Below are 19,431 nucleotides of genomic sequence, written 5' to 3'. Positions count from 1 at the left end.
TGGTTCTCTAAAAATAGGAGAGCTGTCCCTGCAAGCTGAACTATCAGAAGATGAAGAATGAGGTCTCCCTGAAATGCCCACCATAAGACTGCCAGATATGGGACTGCTGGATGACACTCTGGCTACCCCACTGAGTTTTATGAAAACATAACAGAATAAAGACACTTACTTGTCAACTCAGGTAAAGAATACACACAGAAGGTGTCTTAGTCCGTTCTGGGTGCTATAACAAAATAACAGACTGGGCAATTTATAAGTAACAGAAACTTATTTTTTACAGTTTGAAGGCTGGGATGATCAAGGTGCCAGAAAATTGAGAATCTAGTGAGGGCTTGCTCTCTGCTTCAAAGATGACACCTTCTGGCTGTATCTTGTGGCAGAAGGGGACAAAGAAGCTCCCTCGGGCCACTTCCGTAAGGGCACTGATCCCATTCACAAGGGCAGAGCCCTCATGACCTAATCATCTCCCAGATGCCCCACTTCTGAATGCCATCAGAGATGAGGTTTCAACGTAAGAATTTTGGGAGGACACATTCAGACCATAGCAGGAGCAATGGGCTGATCCTGATCCCACTTAAATAGCTCATAACTTCTGTAGATAGCTCAGATTCCTCAGGACTGGAGGAAACAGTTCCCAACCTAAATAAAGGCTCCTGGAAATATGTGTTAATTAATGAAATACATACCAACAACTGTGAAGAGATGTTGGTGTGATCTGTTGACTCACCTGAAATGGTTTAAAGATTTCTTCCCAATAGGATGTGAAGAGCCATCTGTTCCTGGGGATTATGTTCTGGTTGATGTAGGGATTAGGTCTCCACTTGAGGACAAAGTGGGGAAGGGCACACTTAAGCGAACAGCTCTCTTGGTTGGCCTATATTGACTGGGCAGATTTTATATCAGAATTCCAAATCTCCGCCTAGTGTGGTTATAGTTGAGAGAGCACAGATTAGAAGGCGTCAACTACAGGCTCAAGTTTCATCACCCATTCAATGAATCATTGAAGGGAGCCAATGATTTTGTTTGAATTCCAGTCTCTCTAGATACAAAATGGAGTCAATTCTTTCTGTACCCACCTTATTAGTTGCTAGACAAAACTTTGGCAATCATTTGCTCTAATTCCCTTACCTCCCCCACAAAGAAACTCATCAGTTAAAGCCTTGTTCTTACCTTTCTTGGTCACAGAACCCTCTGAGGATTTGTTGAAAGCTATGGATCCTTCTCCACAGAAACATGCATTTGTGTGTGTGTGCTCCCACAAAGGCATTTTGGCATATTATTTTTGAAAGAATCACAAAACTCTTGTGGTTCATTCTTAGGGAAGCCAAGTTAAAAAACAACCACCACCTCTGAACCAAAGGAATTTTTAAAAACATACACAGAGTAAAAGAAGCTTGTTCATGTCATCATGAATTTATTTTCAGGCAATATGATAATCTATTAACACTCAGCATACTCTGAACTTACAGAATAAGTACCACGCCATACTTCCTCATTAATGACTATCATTTTACATGAGCTTCTTCCACAATCACAATGAGAGAACAGATTGCTACATGTTTGCTGGTAAACACATTCAGTAAGGCACTCAAATCCTAGACACGAACTAACCACAGAACGCTCTTCCCTGCTTTAATAAATTGAAACATGATCTCATTTCCTTCATTTTCAATACTTTTTATAGAAAGACACGCTTGTCTTGAACTTGTCTAAACAGGTTTATATAAACTAATCCATTATCATTACAGTTATAATCAAGGAAATGATTTCACATTGACGGTTTTTAAGGTAGGGATAAGCGAAAGCACTGCAGCAGTTTCTGAGGGAATGTCTTCTCTGTGGTTCCCCATACTTAGTACAATGCCTGGAATGTAGCAGGGACTAAATACAGTGAACAAATGGGCAAACCTTTAATTCCCAGGGATCTGCTACATATTGCCTTGACTGGTAGATCATTTCTCCAGAAGAAAGGAAGAAACCAAAAGACAAAAACAATCTTTTTAAACCTCACAGGATTTTCTTAGAAAAAAGTTTTAATTTATATATCTAGTGCAATTCTCTTTGTAAAATATATTTCATAAAAAATCCAAAGCAAAAGCCCTGTCATTCATTTATTTCAAAAGACAAATCATTTCAGTACTTCTTCCTTGAAATGCCTGCAATTTCTTCCTCTGGCCTCAGAGACGGGCATTGGCTCCATGCTTTACAATGTCAGGATAAAAATCCAGGAGGGAGAAATCTTGTTGTAACGGATAGCTGTTTTCATCTAACACAAAAAGGCTCTGAATCTTCAATACACAAGGTTCTGCGCTGACTGCCAACAAGGAGTGGAACAGGTCTGCCACGACCATCCCATAGGTGATCTCTGAGGAAGGAACTGCAGAAGACGAAAACACAGAGCTCTCAAGATCGCTGCTAGCTTGACAGGAGCACACACATTGAATGGTTTCATTGTTTCTTTTGGTTCCTCAAGTCTCAAACCCATTTTAAATTTCTCCTCCCGGCCAGTAGCGGTGGCTCACACCTGTAATCCCAGCACTCTGGGAGACGGAGGTGGCCGGATTACTTGAGGTCAGGAGTTCGAGACATGCCTGGCCAACACAGTAAAACCCTGTCTCTACTAAAAATACAAAAATTAGCCGGGAGTGGTGGCACATGCCTGTAATCCCAGCTACTCGGGAAGCTGAGGCAGGAGATTTGCTTGAACCCAGGAGGTAGAGGTTGCAATGAGCTGAGATTGTGCCACTGCACTCCAGCCTGGGCAACAGAGGAAGACTCTGTCTCTAAATAAATAAACAGGTAAGTAAACTACTCTTTCTGTACCTTCTCTTTCTAGTTACAAGCTATTGAGGCACTCCAGAGTGACGGCATGTGATCCCCCTGACACAAGAAACAGGCCCAGATAACACACCGTTCAGACCGACAGCAGTTCTGGTTATGCTGCAGTACATCAGAAGAGTGCTCTTATCCATCCACAGTTCTTATCACAGTTACTTATGCATATATTCATTTTTTATATAAAAGAATCTTGAATCGGTCACTTAAATATTGAATCTCAATAATAAAAAATACTAAAAGTATAGCTAAATGTGTTATTTTATTTTGCATTTGTCCTACACTCTTCCCCTCACTTTTTTAGGACATGTAATCAAGACATTTGGCAGGTTGTTCAATACCAGAATGACAGAGCACCATCGACCATGCTCAGACCGTACTAACCCCTTGACAATTATCACAGTCTTTCTTGGATGGGGACTACAGAGTCCTGGAGGACCAATGACATATTTTGGGGGGTATGATAATTCTCTACAATAACTTTTAAATTTTGTATTTTCACTGCAATAAACTAAAACATAACCAATATTAGTAATAGTCTGCATGGTCTGATGACCACTTTATAACCAATGACATTTTGACTTATGATCACAATCTAATTAATGCCAAGAAGTACAACTTTAATTGTCTCAAGAATGGACAAAACACTGAAGTATATGTGATATGAGAATGATGCTTCTCTAAGAGATAAAGACTAATTTACATTATGCAAAAAAGAAGAGATAGGCCGGACACGGCAGCTCACGCCTGTAATCCCAGCACTTTGGGAGACCGAGGCAGGCAGATCACCTGAGGTTGGGAGTTCAAGACCAGCCTAACTAACATAGAGAAACCCCATATCTACTAAAAATACAAAATTAGCCGGGCATGGTGGCGCATGCCTGTAATCCCAGCTACTTGGGAAACTGAGGCAGGAGACTTGCTTGAATCCAGGAGGCAGAGGTTATGGTGAACTGAGATCGCACCACAGCACTCCAGTCTAGGCAACAAGAGCAAAACTCCATCTCAAAAAAAAAAAAAAGAGATAACACTGAAAATATATAAGTAACATTAAGAAAAGGAATGAAAATAGCCAAAAGAATAAAAATGAAATAAAGAAAATGCGGGAAAAAACGGAGAGAGGCTTCTAATTAAGATGTAGAAAGCTGGAAAAAGTGGCTCCTACCCTAACAGTTACTGGAAAAAACTGAATAAATATAAAATCATCATTTTCTTGAATACACATGAGAACCAAGGTTGTAAAACAGCCAAAAAGACTGAAACATAAGGAGACAGGTGCCTCCAGGGAGATGGAACAGGAGCACAGGTTCCCTTGGGGCAGGCCTTGGGAAGAAGACAGGTCCTCCATACAGGCAGGAAAGAAGAATGTGATTAATTTTTATTAATTAATTGCAAAAAGCCAATGAACTGCCAGTGTCAGCAACATAAGGAACATCTGCATCCTCACAGGCTCTTCCACATAGTACGTCTCACCTCCACCAGGTGCTCATAAGACTGGGGGCAGGGCAAGACATCAGAGAAAGCTTCCAACTACAAAACACAAAACACCATCTGGCCTTCCCTTTAAGGAACAAAAGCCTTCAACTGCTGGAGGAGGGACACCAAATCCTGTTGCCCCAGGGTACAGGTGAGGAACCAGTACAGATGGGGGAAAGAAAAAAGAAAAAAAACCCTCCATCCTGGGGGAGGACTGAAAAACCACCCTGGGTCAAGACCATTAGTGGTCCCCTACTGCTGGGGCAGGGCCAGGACCACACAAGACCCACTAAAGGCACAAGACAGAGCTCAGCTGCCATGCCACATAAGGGACAGGGCTACCAAGAAAGCGCCATATGCAACATCCTGTATAAGACTGGGGCTGGACCAGAATCAAAGAGGAACAACCCTGCTCCCGCCCACCAGGTTAGGATGCACCAAATAACAACCAACAAAAGCTTGTGCAACTTGGGGAGGTGCAAGAACGTGGAAAGAAACTTTCTCTGAGGCCCAGGTGCAGAGTGGAGGGCTATGCTGATGGTGGAGCAGGAATACTGGGGAACCACTTCCCACCATAAGCACAAGATAATTTGAAACCAGTGGTGACCTGAAGGTAACCAGAGAAACAACAAAACCTGAATCCAACTCTACTTATGACAAGACTGACCATCCTGCTCACCCCTCACCTCCAGTAAAGGACCAGAAGAGGCATGCCTGTTTCCAGGTACAAATACTATTTACCTCTGTTTGTACTGTTCTACTTAATATATGCAATGTTCAGCATTCAACCCAAAATTACTAGACACCCCCAACTAAAAAAAAACACGAAAAACAATCTACTATTGAAAGATAAAGCAATCACAGAACCAGATTAGCTCATCAGCTTAGAGGATCTGAGGCTAATGAGAACAGGAATGGAGTTTGAATACCTGACAAATATATTATCTTTGTTTTATTCTTAGCCACTGACAACTAAGACATCACGGCTGAAGATCTTGCAAATCCATTCCACTGACAGTGGACTATCTTCATATATATTATGTCACACACTCATTGACTTCACTCTTATAAAACTAGAGTTAAGTAAAATAGTTTTTGCTTACCAACAGGAAATGTAGGTTAAGAAGAAATTAGGTGCCTCCCGCTGTTCATGTACTAACAGGTGTAAAGCAAGTCAACCTTCTAACTTACATAGGCTTATATTTCACTTAAGCTAAATTATCCTTCTGTTTTCATATGGACAGAAAAGCTCTTAATTTAAAGTACAGTGCTCTTTCTGTTCCGATATACCATTTATACTCCTGAATAAAACAACTTCTTGATGGCACACTGATATATTACCTATCACTCTGTTGAGGCAGTCTGCAGAAATGTTGAGAAGAATCTTCTCTATCAGCTTTGATTCTACACGGATGCAAACATCATGTCTTCCATCAACGGCAGTCATTAACGCTGGCCTACAAAAGAGTAAACAACACAGGACCTTCAAAAAGATTTTCAAATAAAAGAAATGCTTAAATGAAAAATAATTCCAAAAAGCACTTGGTTTTTATGCAGGATTAATTTTAATGCCTAAAACAACTCTAGGATGTTCTGTGACATCCTAGAAGGAAAAAAAGGTGTTTTTTTTCCCCCAAGAGCTTCAAATGATAAATTACTACATTTTATTTATTATATATCCATTTTTAAATTTCAGATACTAATATAAAAATAAACTGTTTTATAAATTATTTTTAGAAATGAAAATAAAAATAATAATCACATATTTCACAATCACAATTTCAAGTCACTTTTTTCAACTGAATTCTTTCCTATCAGAAATAAACTGTTTTGCATATCAATAAACAGGGAACTGGATTAACAATTTTCAGTGCATCCTACATCTTAATACTATGTAGCTGATAAAAAGAATGAAGAACATTTGCAAGTGCTATTAGGGAAGGAGCACCAGGATAGACTCTAGGGAACAACAATATGAACAATATTCTTCTGTCCACATGCTTCTAAAGAAAGGGATACACATGTGCTGGGATGAACATAATAAATCACTGGAAGGACATACAAAAAACCTTCTCACCAGCAATGGAAGCAGCACTGGTGGGAGAGGGTTGGATGGTGAAGGAGACTTTCACTCTTTGTTTTGTAACCTCCTATGTAGTGTGCATTTTAATCATGGCATGTGGTACCTATTTTATAACTACATTGATTTTTAAAAAATAAATTGAGAACAGAATTCAGAAACAGGCTCATTAGCAGGGGAATTTAATGTAACAGAGCTAAAACATAACTACTGATTTTCCCCCTAAAAACCCACTTCCCCCTTTATTCACACGATGACTCTATGTTCCTTCCTCTTTTCACTCTACACTCTTTCCTCAGCCTCTCTCTCCCTCCATTATTTATTTCAACAAATATAAACTGAGTATCTATCATGGACTGTGGTAAGTGCTGGGTACCCACTAGTGAAAAAGACAAATCTGGTTCCGTCACTCAAGGAACGTAAAACTGTAGAGGGATAGGAAGAAATTGGGCATGCGCGGTGGCTCATGCCTGTAATCCCAGCGCTTTGGGATGCCAAGGTGAGGAGGACTGCTTGAGGCCAGGAGTTTGAGACCAGCCTGGGCAACACAACGAGACCTCATCTCTACAAAAAGAAGAAGAAAGAAAATAAGCTTTTCAACAGTGGTGCCAAGGTGACTAAACAGGGATGGAACAGTCTTTTCAAAAATTCACGCTGGGACAACTAGATATACACATGCCAAAAAACAAAATTACACCCCTTCCTTATCAACCATATACAAAACTTAACTCAAAGTAGATAATAAACCTAAATGTAGGAGGTAAAACTACTAAACTCTTAGAAGAAAATACGGGAGCAAACCTCCATAACCTTGGCTTAGAAATGACACCTTTCTTAGATACGACCCGAAAGCATATGCAACAAAAAGAAAAACGGAATAAGAAGTACTGGCAAGAATATGGGGAAATTACAACCCTCATATTGCTGATGAGAATGTAAAATTGTGCAGCAATTTTGGAAAACAGCCTGGTAGCTCCTCAAAAGGTTAAACAGACAGTTACCATATGACCCAGCCATTCCACCACTCCTAAATATATACCCAAGAGAAATGAACACACATATCCACACAAAAACTTGTACACAAATGTTCACAGCAGCATCATTCATAATAGCCAAAGAGTAGAAACAACCCAATTGTCCATCAACTGATGAATGGATAAATAAAATGTGGTATATGCATACAATACAATATTATTTTGCAATAAAAAGGAATGAAGTCATGATACATGCTACAACATGGATGGACCTTGAAAACATCATGCTAAGTGAAGCCAGTCACAAAAGATCACATATTATATAATATTTATATAAAATATCTAGAACAGGCAAATCTATAGAGACAGAAAGCAGATTCGTAGTTGCCATAGGTTGAGGGGCATGGGGAATGGAGAGTGACTGCTAATGAGTATGAGGCTTTGTAAAGGGCTGGGTGACGAAAATGTCCTAACTGGTTGTGGTGATAGCTACACAGCCCTGGGAATATACTACAGCCATTGAATTGTACATTTCAGAAGATTAATTTGATGGTATATGAATTTTAACTTCAGTAAAAATGTTTTTTAGAAAAGACAGTATGCAACTACAAATTACAGTAAGCACACCCAGGCTACTATAACAGAAAATAAAGAAGAGTGGTTAGGAAAGGCCTCTCTGATAAAGCAGCATTTAATCTAAGACATGAAGAAACCAGCCTTGTGGAGTCAGACAGAGGGAAGACATTCAAGAACATCCTAAGGAGAAAAATCAAAATGAAGAACTGAAAGAAGGCCACGTGGCTAGAGTGCTGGACGACAGGGGAGTGGCAGCAGATGAGACTGCAGAGGAAACAAGCATAAGGAGACGACTGATGGGTGAAGCAAAGGCAAAGGGTAATCACACTGCCAACGGGTGGAGAATAAAGGGGAGGAGGCAAGGCCAGGAGGAGCCCCACCAAGAGACTGCTGGTGTGCTGGTTTGCGCAACAGGTCGTAGGGACTCAGATGAGGCCTGAGTGATTCCAGACCAGCAGGCACTGACTTTCCATTTTGGTTTCACAGTAATTGAGGTTCAGCTAGGGGAAGGTAAACAGGGATGCCACATGCCCCGCAGCATGTGGGATATGGTACATAATGAGAAACTGTCCTGAGAAAAATGTCAACACTGCCCCTGCTGAGATACACTGGACTAAGATGTTAGCAGTGGAGATGGAAAAAAGTGGATGAATTTGTGATATAGTTCTGAATGAAAATTCCTAGGACTTGCTAATAGATTAGATAGGGGAGGTAGGGAAGAGAAAATGATGCGACGATTGTGCCCAGGTTTCCAGCCTAAATAATTGGGTAGATGGTGTGCCATTTTCCAGAAAGTATAAAAATGAAGAGAACTAGATTTGAGTGTGGTTAGGAAAAACAAGAGTCTATTGTGGGTATGTTTAAATGTGAGATGGACGTCAAGCAAAGAATTTGATACCTGACTACTGGAGCCTGGAGGAGAAAATCAGGGTGAAGATGTTAAGTACAAATACGAAAACAGCTGTGATCATCCAGGCAGAATGTACAGAAAGAATAAGAGGAAGGACACAGATGAGAGCTCAAGATTAACCCCAGCATTTAAAGAGGGGGTAGAAGAGGCTGAGAAAGAAGGGCCTGAGAGACAGGTTAGAAAGCAAGGAGGAGACTGTTTCAAGAAGGAGGAAGTGGACTGACATGCTGAATATAACTGAGAGCAGTTAGAGCAAGGAAAGAAGTATCCATGCCTCAGGCAACATCAAAAGTGTAACTTTGACAAAAGCAGCTTCTGCAGCATGGTAGGAGTAGAATGGAATAACTGAAGTGAAACTGAAGACATAATAGGGGAGAGAGAGTATATTTACAACTCTTTAACAAAGTTTGGCTGGGTATAAAACAGAATAGAAAAACGAAGGGATAAGAGGGAGATGTAATGTTAATGGATGATTTTGTTTGTTTTTTAATAAGAGAAATATGGGAGTGTCTTTATAGGCTAGTGAGAATAATCCATTATGAGAGGTAATCACTGAAGATTAAGAAGGAAAAACAAAACAGGGTGCAGAAACCAAGCAAAAGTTCAATTACCACAGATAACCTTATAAGCCTAGCCAAGACTTCTCTTGCAAATTGCATTTCTTTACATCTAACCACTTTCCAACTTGTTACCTCTCAGGAACTCAAGCTCAATATGATCAACATTTCTCCCAAGGTTACTTGTTTTAATAAATAATCTTATTGTTCACCCAAGTGTCAATGATTTGCAATGTACCTGTGCTCTCTCTTTACCTACCAATCACTACATCTTGCAAACTATTTTCCGACCATTCTCAAATCTGTCCACTTCTTTTTATTCCTACCACTTCCTCTCTAGTCAAGCCACTATCATCTCCCCTCCAAAATAAGGCAACAGCCTCTTACCGCTTCTCTGCACTAGCTTCATTCTAATCCACTCTCCAACGCACAGCTAAACTCACTTCTGATGAACAGAATTTGGTAGAAGTGATGCCACATGACTTCTGAGTCTAGGTCACAAAAAGGCTGACTTCCATCTGGAACTCTCTTTCTTGCCTTTCCTGCTCTGAGGAAATGAGCTGCCACTTTGTGAGAACATTCAGGCAGCCCGTGGAGACACCCAAGTGAAGAGGAACTCAACTTGCCAGCCATATGAATGAGCCACTTTGGAAATGAATCCTCCAGCCTCAGTCAAGCCTTCAGATGACTGCAGCCCCAGCCTACACCTTGACTATAACCTCTTGAGAGACCCAAACATTTCCTAGTGCTGCCTAAATAGGAGCCTTAATTGTGGTTTGACCTGCTGGGGTTTTTTGCTTCTAGTACAGAAAAATAAATTTATTTCTTGTATTGCAAAAATGTAAATCTGAATATTCTGTAGAAACATTGTTAAAAATGGTATTTGAGTTTTATGATAGCTTGAAGAACAGGAACTATGCTATCTACATGTTAATTTAATAAATGTCTGTGGCCTCGTATGAGACTCCAATGCAATATCTAATGTTGTTTCCATTGGCAAATCAGCTCCAAGTTACAACCAATGTAAAATATGATCAACCCACTCATAGTCTGGGACTGTTATGCCACACAAATGTTCATTAAGTGTTTCTTAAATGGACTACCAAGCTTCTTGGGCACAATAAGTCTACTTAGGTCAAGTAGTGTAACATCCGCAGTACATATGTGATATGTGAACATACGTGGATTCCTAATAAATATTTGACTGAGTCTTAGAAAAATAATCAATGAGAGTTTTCTCTTATTCAGTTTGCTGATTGATTTATGTAGATGATTTTGGAGTCACATACTTGATAACTTGAAGGGAGTTTGTTAATTTCAATATTTTCTTTTCAAGGAAACCATATAATCTGGACTCTAATAACAATTTAAAGGCTTTTAGGCTGTACTTGGTGGCTCACACCTGTAATTCCAGCACTTTGGGAGGCTGAGACGGGTGGATCACCTGAGGTCAGGAGTTCGAGACCAGCCTGACCAACATGGAGAAACCCTGTCTCTATAAAAATACAAAATTAGCCAGGCGTGGTGGCACATGCCTGTAATCCCAGCTACTTGGGAGGCTGAGACAGAAGAATCACTTGAACCTGGGAGGCAGAGGTTGCGATGAGCTGAGATCGCACCAGTGCACTCCAGCCTGGGCAACAAGAGCGAAACTCTGTCTCAAAAAATAAAAAAAAAAAAGGCTTTTAAATAAATATAAAATAATAATTCTTGCCTTAACATGACCATTCAACATTCTAGTAAGACAACAAACTAGCACTACATCTTTAATGTGGTATAGTTTAGGAAGAGATCTTAAATACCTCATACTAGTTATGCCATAATCAGGTGATACTGATCTGTGAAGTCCTTCTCTTGAACAGTCATTTTGTAAACTAAAGATTCAAAGGCCCTCCTCCCCATAAGGAATAGTATTGAGCAACATTTTTGTCCAATAAATGCTTATATTGAATAGAAACATTTGGAATGACATAAATAAGTCACCTATACATACTTTTGAGGGGCCTTAACTATTAAGAAATCAATGTTGTTTGTTACATACCATGCATTTTTTGTTTTGATTTTGAGACAGGGTCTCACTCTGCTGCACAAGCTAGAGTGCAGTGGTGCAAACATAGCTCACTGTAACAATCGATCTCCTGGGCTCAAACAATCCTCCCGCCTCAGCCTCCCAAGTAGCTGGGACTACAGGCCTATGTCACCTGCCCAGCTTTTTTTTTGGTAGAGATGGGGTTTCCCTATGTTTCCCAGGCTGGTCTTGAACCCCTGGGCTCAAGCGATCCCCCCACCCCGGCCTCCCAAAGTGCTGGGATTACATGCGTGAGCCACCACACCCAGCCTACCATACATCTTAATTCAATCTTCTTTTCCACAAAAGCAACTTTCACAGTAATAGCAAAATTCATTCACTTATTTATAACAAACATAATATCTGTAAAGAGAAATAAGGTTTACAAATTAAGCTTCTATAACTTTTCTTGAAGTATGCCATGATAACATGTGGAATATATCTGAATTTAGTTTTTAGATACCGCAATATTTAGAAATAATCATAAGGAGCATAAAACACTGAGTGCTATTTTGTAAACACATGTAATTTATGAGGTAAAGAGAAAAATATCTGAGCTTTTGACTACCTATTATTCAAAAAACAATGTGTTTTTCACTGAGCTGATTAGCAGTTTTACCATACAACATTTATTTGCTAGCTTTAATTTCTAAGGTAAAGGTGGGAAAATAGCTTAAATGTCTTACTAGCTTCCACAACAACTCAGAGGTGAGATCATATGATACTTTTAGCCTTTAAATTCTAATTATATGTTAAGGTGGGAAAATGAGTTATTTATGAGCATTTAGATTTTGGTTAAAAAGTAAACCGAGGAAAATGTTTCTTTGGTACAGCTGTTTGAAGACAATAAAATCTCCCAATTACTGCTTTAAGAAATTCCTATCTTTAAGAAATTCCTATAACGATTCCTGGGTAATTTTTGCTTCCATAAATAGCTATCTATCACTCGGAAAATTTTATTCTCTTCGACTAGCTCTAGTTAATTATTTTTAGAAAGTAAGGGTTTACAGACTAATTTTTCCAGATCTATAATAATTATTTTCCATCAAATTGGCTTGCTTAGTTGCCTTACCTATAATATATTTTCTTCATAGTAAATGGCAAGCAGCTAAAACATTGTTTGTAGATCCTGTTCTCATCTGTTTCTAGTTCCAATCCACATTTTGCACAGCCAGTATATACGATGTTGGGAAGAGAAGAAAAAATACTCTTCAGAGAACTGTGAGCATTTAGAGCTATCTTCTGAGCTGCTGTAATAGGAAATGCCAGCTCTGAAATCTGGGCTTTAATTAGAACCACTCCTACAAACAACAAACAGATATATTATAAATTATTGGGCCAAAATTATAACTTTAATTTACAAACATGGCTAATTTTATAGTTGATTTACAGTCACTTGTAGTAAAAGGATACACTGAGGTCTTGTTCTTCGTCTTCTTTACTATTTTCCTAGAATCTAAGGGCAGGGATGTCTGGCTGCAACTGAGAGCAGGTTTACTTGGCTAATTTGGCTGAACATGTGATGTTTCCTTCCTTCCCCATCCTCTGGAATCAGGCAAAATAAGTTCAATACCTCCTTTAGAAGAAATCCCTTCGAATACTTGAAACTAGCTAACATGTCCTCTCTCCTTGCCCTGTCTTCTTTTAAACTGATCATAGTGAAAAGCCAAATAGGGGCCGGGCGCAGTGGCTCACGCCTGTAATCCCAGCACTTTGGGAGGCCGACGCGGGCAGATCACGAGGTCAGGAGATCGAGACCATCCTGGCTAACATGGTGAAACCCTGTCTCTACTAAAAATACAAAAAATTAGCCAGGCGCGGTGGCTGGCGCCTGTAGTCCTAGCTATTCGGGAGGCTGAGGCAGGAGAATGGCTTGAACCCGGGAGGCGGAGCTTATAGTGAGCCGAGATCGCACCACTGCACTCCGGCCTGGGCGAAAGAGCGAGACTCTGTCTCAAAAAAAAAAAAAAAAAAGCCAAATAGGAGGCGAACTTTTCTTCTTCTCTCTACCTAAAAATATCAATAGCCTGTTCTCTTTTAAACTTTTTTCCAACTTTCCGCTCACCATTATCATCTATATACTCTGGGTGTGGGTTATAAAAAGTTCTCATTAATCGTTTCTCAGGTGACTCACAAGAAACCTCAAGCATATTCATAATTCACTGCTAATGGCTCATCCATTCACCAGTAAACAAATACTGAATATCTACTATCTCCCAGACATTATTTTTTCCTAATTTACTTTCGTCTTACTGTGTACTGGTGAGGTCTATGAGTTTTCCTGAGCATTATTCTCCCTTTCTCCATAGTCAATTTAAAGGCTTCTTTAAGCCTTAAGCCTTCAAATTTGTTCTTCTTCATCCACTTAGAAGTAAGAACACTCCAGGTCAAGAACTAATCACTCTAGTCTCCTACTGTTTTCTGGTTATCTCTTTCAGAGTCCAGTTAATGATGAGTCTTCTGTTCTTAACTTCATTTGCTTTAGTCTTTCAATGCCCAAAGATGGTTTCATCATCTCTTCCAATTGTGTCACATATCCCTACATGAGTTAGCAGGAGTGTGTAGCGATCGAATATGTAACAAACTGTAGAAGATTCAATACCACATCTTTCCAAAGACATGTCAAATCACTACAAAATTATTATTATTATTTTTTTTTGTTTTGAGACAGTCTCACTCTGTCGTCCAGGCTAGAGTGCAGTGGTGCAATCTTGACTCACTGCAGTCTCAACCTCCCTGAGCACAAGTGATCCTCCCACCTCAGCTTCCTGAGTAGCTGGGACTACAGGCACACACCACCACACCTGGCTAATTTTTGTATTTTTTTGTGGAGATGGGGATTTGCTATGTTGACCAGGCTGGTCTCCAACTCCTGGGCTCAAGTGATCCACTCTTCTTGGCCTCCCAGAATGCCGGGATTACAGGCTTGAGCCAATGTGTCTGGCCTAAAAAATTATGTAAAAAAAAAAATTTCGATTTTTATTTTAGATTCAGAGGGTAGATGTGCAGGTTTGTTACATGGGCATATCATCACCCAAGTAGAGTCTCCTGTAGTAGGCAGAGTACCCAACAGTTAGTTTTTAAACCCTTGCTCTCCTCCCTCCACTCAAAAAGTCTTTTTTTTTGAGACAGAGTATTGCTCTGTTACCCAGTCTGCAGTGCAGTGGTGCAATCTCGGCTCACTGCAACCTCTGCCTCCTGCGTTCAAGCAATTTTCCTGCCTCAGCCTCCCAAGTAGCTGGGACTACAGGCACCTGACATCATGCCTGGCTAATTTTTGTATTTTTAGTAGAGGCAGGGTTTCACCACGTTGGCCAGGCTGGTCTCAAACTCCTGACCTCAAATGATCCACCCACCTCGGCCTCCCAAAGTGCTGGAATTATAGGCATGAGCCACCCTGCCCAGCCTAAAAAATTCTTAATAATTCAATAATTTTAAAAGAATGTTCACATAATCCTATCATTTTGTAAATTTACACAACTCTTGAAAAGAATTAAAAGGTCATGCTGAATGTGGACTTTGCTTTCAAGGGGGTCACTCCGGCTGAGCACTGAAATTCTGCTGGCGGTAAGATGAGGTACTGGGTAAGCATCTTCATTTCTTTACAAGGACTCAGGCCTAGCCTCATCCCCCTCTGGCTTTTGTTGAGCAAGCAGACCCTTCTAGGAAATGCTCCCATGCTGATCTCTCTTTCTCCTTTTGTTTAACTATAAAATAGGTTAGGGAAAAGTTGCTTGTGTTTTCATATTCTCTCCCCATTTTTGTCTTAAAAACACATACACTATGACAGAAACTATGAATTCAGCCCTCATAGCTGAACATAAAGAGAATGAAAAAGGCTAAACAGGCCTCTGTGAACAAAGCCTCTGAAGGACTGATTTTAATGGCACAGTTTTGGCATGGCTTGCTAATGAGGAGCACACCTCCAGGACTTCCAAGAACATGCACAATTCCTGGCTGCGTCCTCAAACAAGTGGGGCTATAGCCTCAGAATCTTTCATCATCAGCGTGGTGGCCTCCTATTTTGTTGTTGTCCATGATGTTATTTATTTTTATTTTTAAACCTAATTCTAGATTTCAATCCCAGCAGATAACTGTTTTGTGTAAGCAGTAAATAACAGAGTTGACTTCTCCATGGCACCAAACTAAACGTCTCTGCAAAGTAATGTAGCCCCTCAACTGTGTCTGGCATTCCTTCCTGTGGTGACCACCTCTATATGTCTGTGAAGTTGGAGAAGCAGAGCACGGGAGGGGCACATAAATATAAAACTGGCTTAGGAACTTACATGATGCTATAACATTACCAAGATTTTACCAGTTAGTATAAATCTAGAGTCTTTTATGACCATAGGCAACTTCCATTTTTGAAAATAGTATGAAATTTTTATAGTATAAAAGCTTATAAATTTTCTATCATCTGTGTTTACCTTCCAGAAATATTATTAATTTAAACTATCTGCTGGTATTAGTAAATGTTTCAGTGTAGAACTAGGAATAAGGAGTTCTTCTTTGAGAATGAAATCTCTGTATTCAATTAAAAGTTGGGTTTTTTGAGAGGTATTGTCTTTGTTTTCTGCCTGTATTCTCCTTAGCATAGTTTTATGATATAACAATGCTAACCTTCAATCATATATTGGAAAACATATTTATACATATATGTGAATTAACCCAACTAGTAACATTTTAATCTGGCGTTTGGCCAAGATAAAGTAAGGAACTGAATTTCTGCTCCCACTTGTCATATAATAAAAAATAGGTATTTGCTCTTTGTCCCTGGTTCCTGGCACATAGTTCCTAAAACTACTGGAATCTAGTTCAGATATTTGCAAAGATTTATATTTCACTTTTATATAGAATTATACATTTTTACCACAAGTGGTAGCCTTTTTGCTTATATTAAAACTAGCAGTGGGCTGGGTGTGGTGGCTCATGCCTGTAATTCCAGCACTTTGGGAGTCCAAGGCAAGAGGATCACTTGAGTCCAGGAGTTTGAAACCAGACTGGGCAACATAGGGAGACTCTGTCTCTGCCAAAATAATAAATAAATAAATAGCTGGGTGTGGTGGCATGCACTGATGGTATGCACTAGCCTTCCCTTCCCTCCTCAGCTACGCGAAAGGCTGAACAGGGAGAATCACTTAAACCTGGGAGGTGGAGACTGCAGTGAGCTGTGTTCACACCACTGTATTCCAGCCTGAACAACAGAGCAAGACCCTGTTTCAAAAGAAATAAAAATAGCAGAATTTATGTATATAAAGATCTTACCTGAACACTTATCCTCTAGGTGGGTTGCTAAGTCTGATATCTTCACAAAGGAGGGTGCAGTTTTTTGAAATTTTGCTTTAAATGTAATTGCCCTTATATCATCATCAAACAAGCACTCACAGGATGACCAAGGCGTTGTATGCAATTCTAGGTTTTCTAGTGTGTAATTGCACTGAACAAAAAGATATTTAAATTCCCAAATATAACCTTAAACAAAAACAGTAAAAACAAAAGTCACCAAAAAGGAAAAAAATCTAGGCTTAGTATCAGATTAAATAGATTGATCTAAGTCAGTTGAATACTAATCTTTTATCACTAAAGAATTTGGGTAAACAGAGACAAAATATGAATGGTGCATTAAGACAACAGAAGCATGCTAGAGATTATTATTATTTTTTTTTTTTTTCCAAGACAGAGTCTCACTCTGTTGCCCAGGCTGGAGAGCAGTGATGTGATCTCGGCTCACTGAAACCTCCACCTCCCAGGTTCAAGTGATTCTCCTGCCTCGGCCTCCTGAGTAGCTGGGATTACAGGTGCGTGCCACCACTCCCGGCTAATTTTTGTATTTTTAGTAGAGACAGGGTTTCACCATGTTGGTCAGGCTGGTCTTGAACTCCTGACCTCATGATCCGCCCACCTCGGCCTCCCACAGTGCTGGGATTACAGGCATAAGCCTCCGCGCCGGGCCACCAGAGATAATTTTAATAAAATATTTTCTAAAGATTCCTTGCCCTCCTGAACGGTCATCATTGATAATAACCAACTGCTTTCTGTAAAGAAAATTCTCATGTATCTATCTATAGGCAAAGTTTTGTTTTGTTTTGTTAAAGAAAGGACACTGAAATGAACCCAAGTCTAATATTTCACTCATATTTCAATAGTTAACTTTTCTAGAACAAAAAGCATTTAGACACAATAGTACTTATTTTTAACTCTCAGTAACAATTTTTTTTTTTTTTTTTTGAGACGGAGTCTCGCTCTGTTGCCCAGGCTGGAGCGCAGTGGCGCAATCTCGGCTCACTGCAAGCTCCACGTCCCAGGTTCTAGCCATTCTCCTGCCTCAGCCTCCGGAGTAGCTGGGACTACAGGCGCCCGCCACCACGCCCGGCTAATTTTTTTTGCATTTTTAGTAGAGACGGGGTTTCACTGTGTTAGCCAGGATGGTCTTGATCTCCTGACCTCGTGATCCGCCTGCCTCGGTTTCCCAAAGTGCTGGGATTACAGGTGGGAGCCACCACGCCGGCCACAATTCTAATACTTAAAGCCACAATAACACAGACCTTGTTACTGTTATATTCTCTATTAGTAAATTCAACTTATCTGTATTATCATATTCTGTATTAGTAAATTCAACTTCAAAACTATAATAAAACAAAAGAGGGTTTCTTAGCACTAATTTTTCTGATAACATCAGCTGTCTTTTTAGTTTCTCACTTCAGGCCATAAATCTAATTTACTACACCTGCTCATCTCCTTAGTTTCTTTCACTAGAGATTTTTTTTTTTTTTTTTTTTTGGTGGAAAATCATCAAACATCTCAGTAAATCTGTAAAGACAGAGCATCACTAGCTAGAACTAAAGCATATATTCCAAGTTACTGCTTGAAACCAATCACTAAAATAGCTTTCTTGTCTTATTACAAAATACCTGATTAGAAAAGTAAGCTAAGAGAAGCCAAGTAAATAAACATATAGCAGCCATAATCTCAACACCCTAAATAAGCAGTTAACATTTTAGCGGACAACCAGTTGTTTGGGATTTTATTTATTGGGATTGACTTAATAAGTCAAATATAGTTTTATATGTATGTATTATTCTACATTGCTTTTAAATATTACATAATATGCCATTGTCCAGATACACCAAAATCTTAAAAATTATTACAGCAAACCTCTATTTTGAGGGACTCTGGTTGTTTTCTATTTTTCACAATTATACATGATACCATGATAAACCCATTTTCAGCTACATCTTTATACATAGTTATGATAAGTTCCTATAGCTAAAATTATTGGGCTAAAAGTACCCCCAATTTGTTCATATTAATTGTCAGTTATCCTCAAGAAAGGTTCTGCCAGTTTGCATTTCCAATAGCTGATGACAGTAGCTGTTTTCCCATATCTTCTCTATCAATTTCTTAAAAGAAAAATCATCTATCATCATTACTTTGTGTGTTTTCAATTACTTGTAAGAACAATTTTTCCCATATATTTATTGGCCATTTTTATTTCTTCTTTGGGGACTTGCCTACTCATATCCTTTCCCCATTTATCTCTATAGATATGTGTCTTTTGCTTACTGCATTATTTTCTGACAATGTAATTTTTTTTCTGTTTTTTTTGGTTGCCTTTCAATTTTGTACATGGTGGTTTTTATGTATAATAGTTTTTGTTCCTGGATTTTATTTACCCTACCAACCTTTGCATTACAAATAATTTTGCCTATATTTTCTTCTACTATTCATTGTTTCATTATTTTTGTATTTGAATCTCTAATGTATCTGAAATTTATATTGGCACAAACATAAAGTATAAATTTAATTCTATTTTTTCTCACATTGTTAGCTAGATTTTCCAAACATTAACTATTCTTTTATTTTAAAAAGCATAAGGTTTTAATTTTATTTTTAATTATAAAATAAAATATATTTATTGTGAAATATTTAAACAGTAAAGACAAGGGAGGTAACAG

The 19,431-nt window shown here is 39.1% G+C and overlaps 1 protein-coding gene and 1 long non-coding RNA gene across 30 annotated transcripts in view; one reads left to right on the top strand and one right to left on the bottom strand.

Annotated features, from left to right (window-relative positions):
• The first annotated feature begins 17 nt into the window (after positions 1-17).
• Positions 18-3,078, top strand: LOC134807068 (uncharacterized). Its single transcript, XR_010146646.1, has 2 exons — positions 18-181; positions 2,837-3,078. It is a non-coding gene; the product is annotated as an uncharacterized LOC134807068 (long non-coding RNA).
• Positions 1,395-19,431, bottom strand: part of SHLD2 (shieldin complex subunit 2) — a 96,556-nt gene continuing 78,519 nt past the window's right edge. For 19 of the 29 annotated variants that reach the window (XM_063780819.1, XM_063780825.1, XM_063780821.1 and 16 more), the window contains 4 exons: positions 16,742-16,948; positions 12,549-12,777; positions 5,653-5,768; positions 1,395-2,377 (listed from right to left, as the gene is read on the bottom strand). In XM_063780819.1, coding sequence (XP_063636889.1) covers positions 2,178-2,377; positions 5,653-5,768; positions 12,549-12,777; positions 16,742-16,948 — 752 coding nt within the window. In that variant the 3' untranslated portion in view covers positions 1,395-2,177. The remainder of the gene's footprint in view (positions 2,378-5,652; positions 5,769-12,548; positions 12,778-16,741; positions 16,949-19,431) is intronic. The other 10 variants (XM_054660333.2, XM_063780830.1, XM_063780829.1 and 7 more) reach the window with 1 other exon arrangement.

Source organism: Pan troglodytes, chromosome 8, assembly GCF_028858775.2.
Source record: "Pan troglodytes isolate AG18354 chromosome 8, NHGRI_mPanTro3-v2.0_pri, whole genome shotgun sequence".
Classification (NCBI taxonomy): domain Eukaryota; kingdom Metazoa; phylum Chordata; class Mammalia; order Primates; family Hominidae; genus Pan; species Pan troglodytes.
The sequence above is the reverse complement of the archived record's forward strand: the minus strand, read 5'-3'. Positions and strand labels throughout refer to the sequence as shown.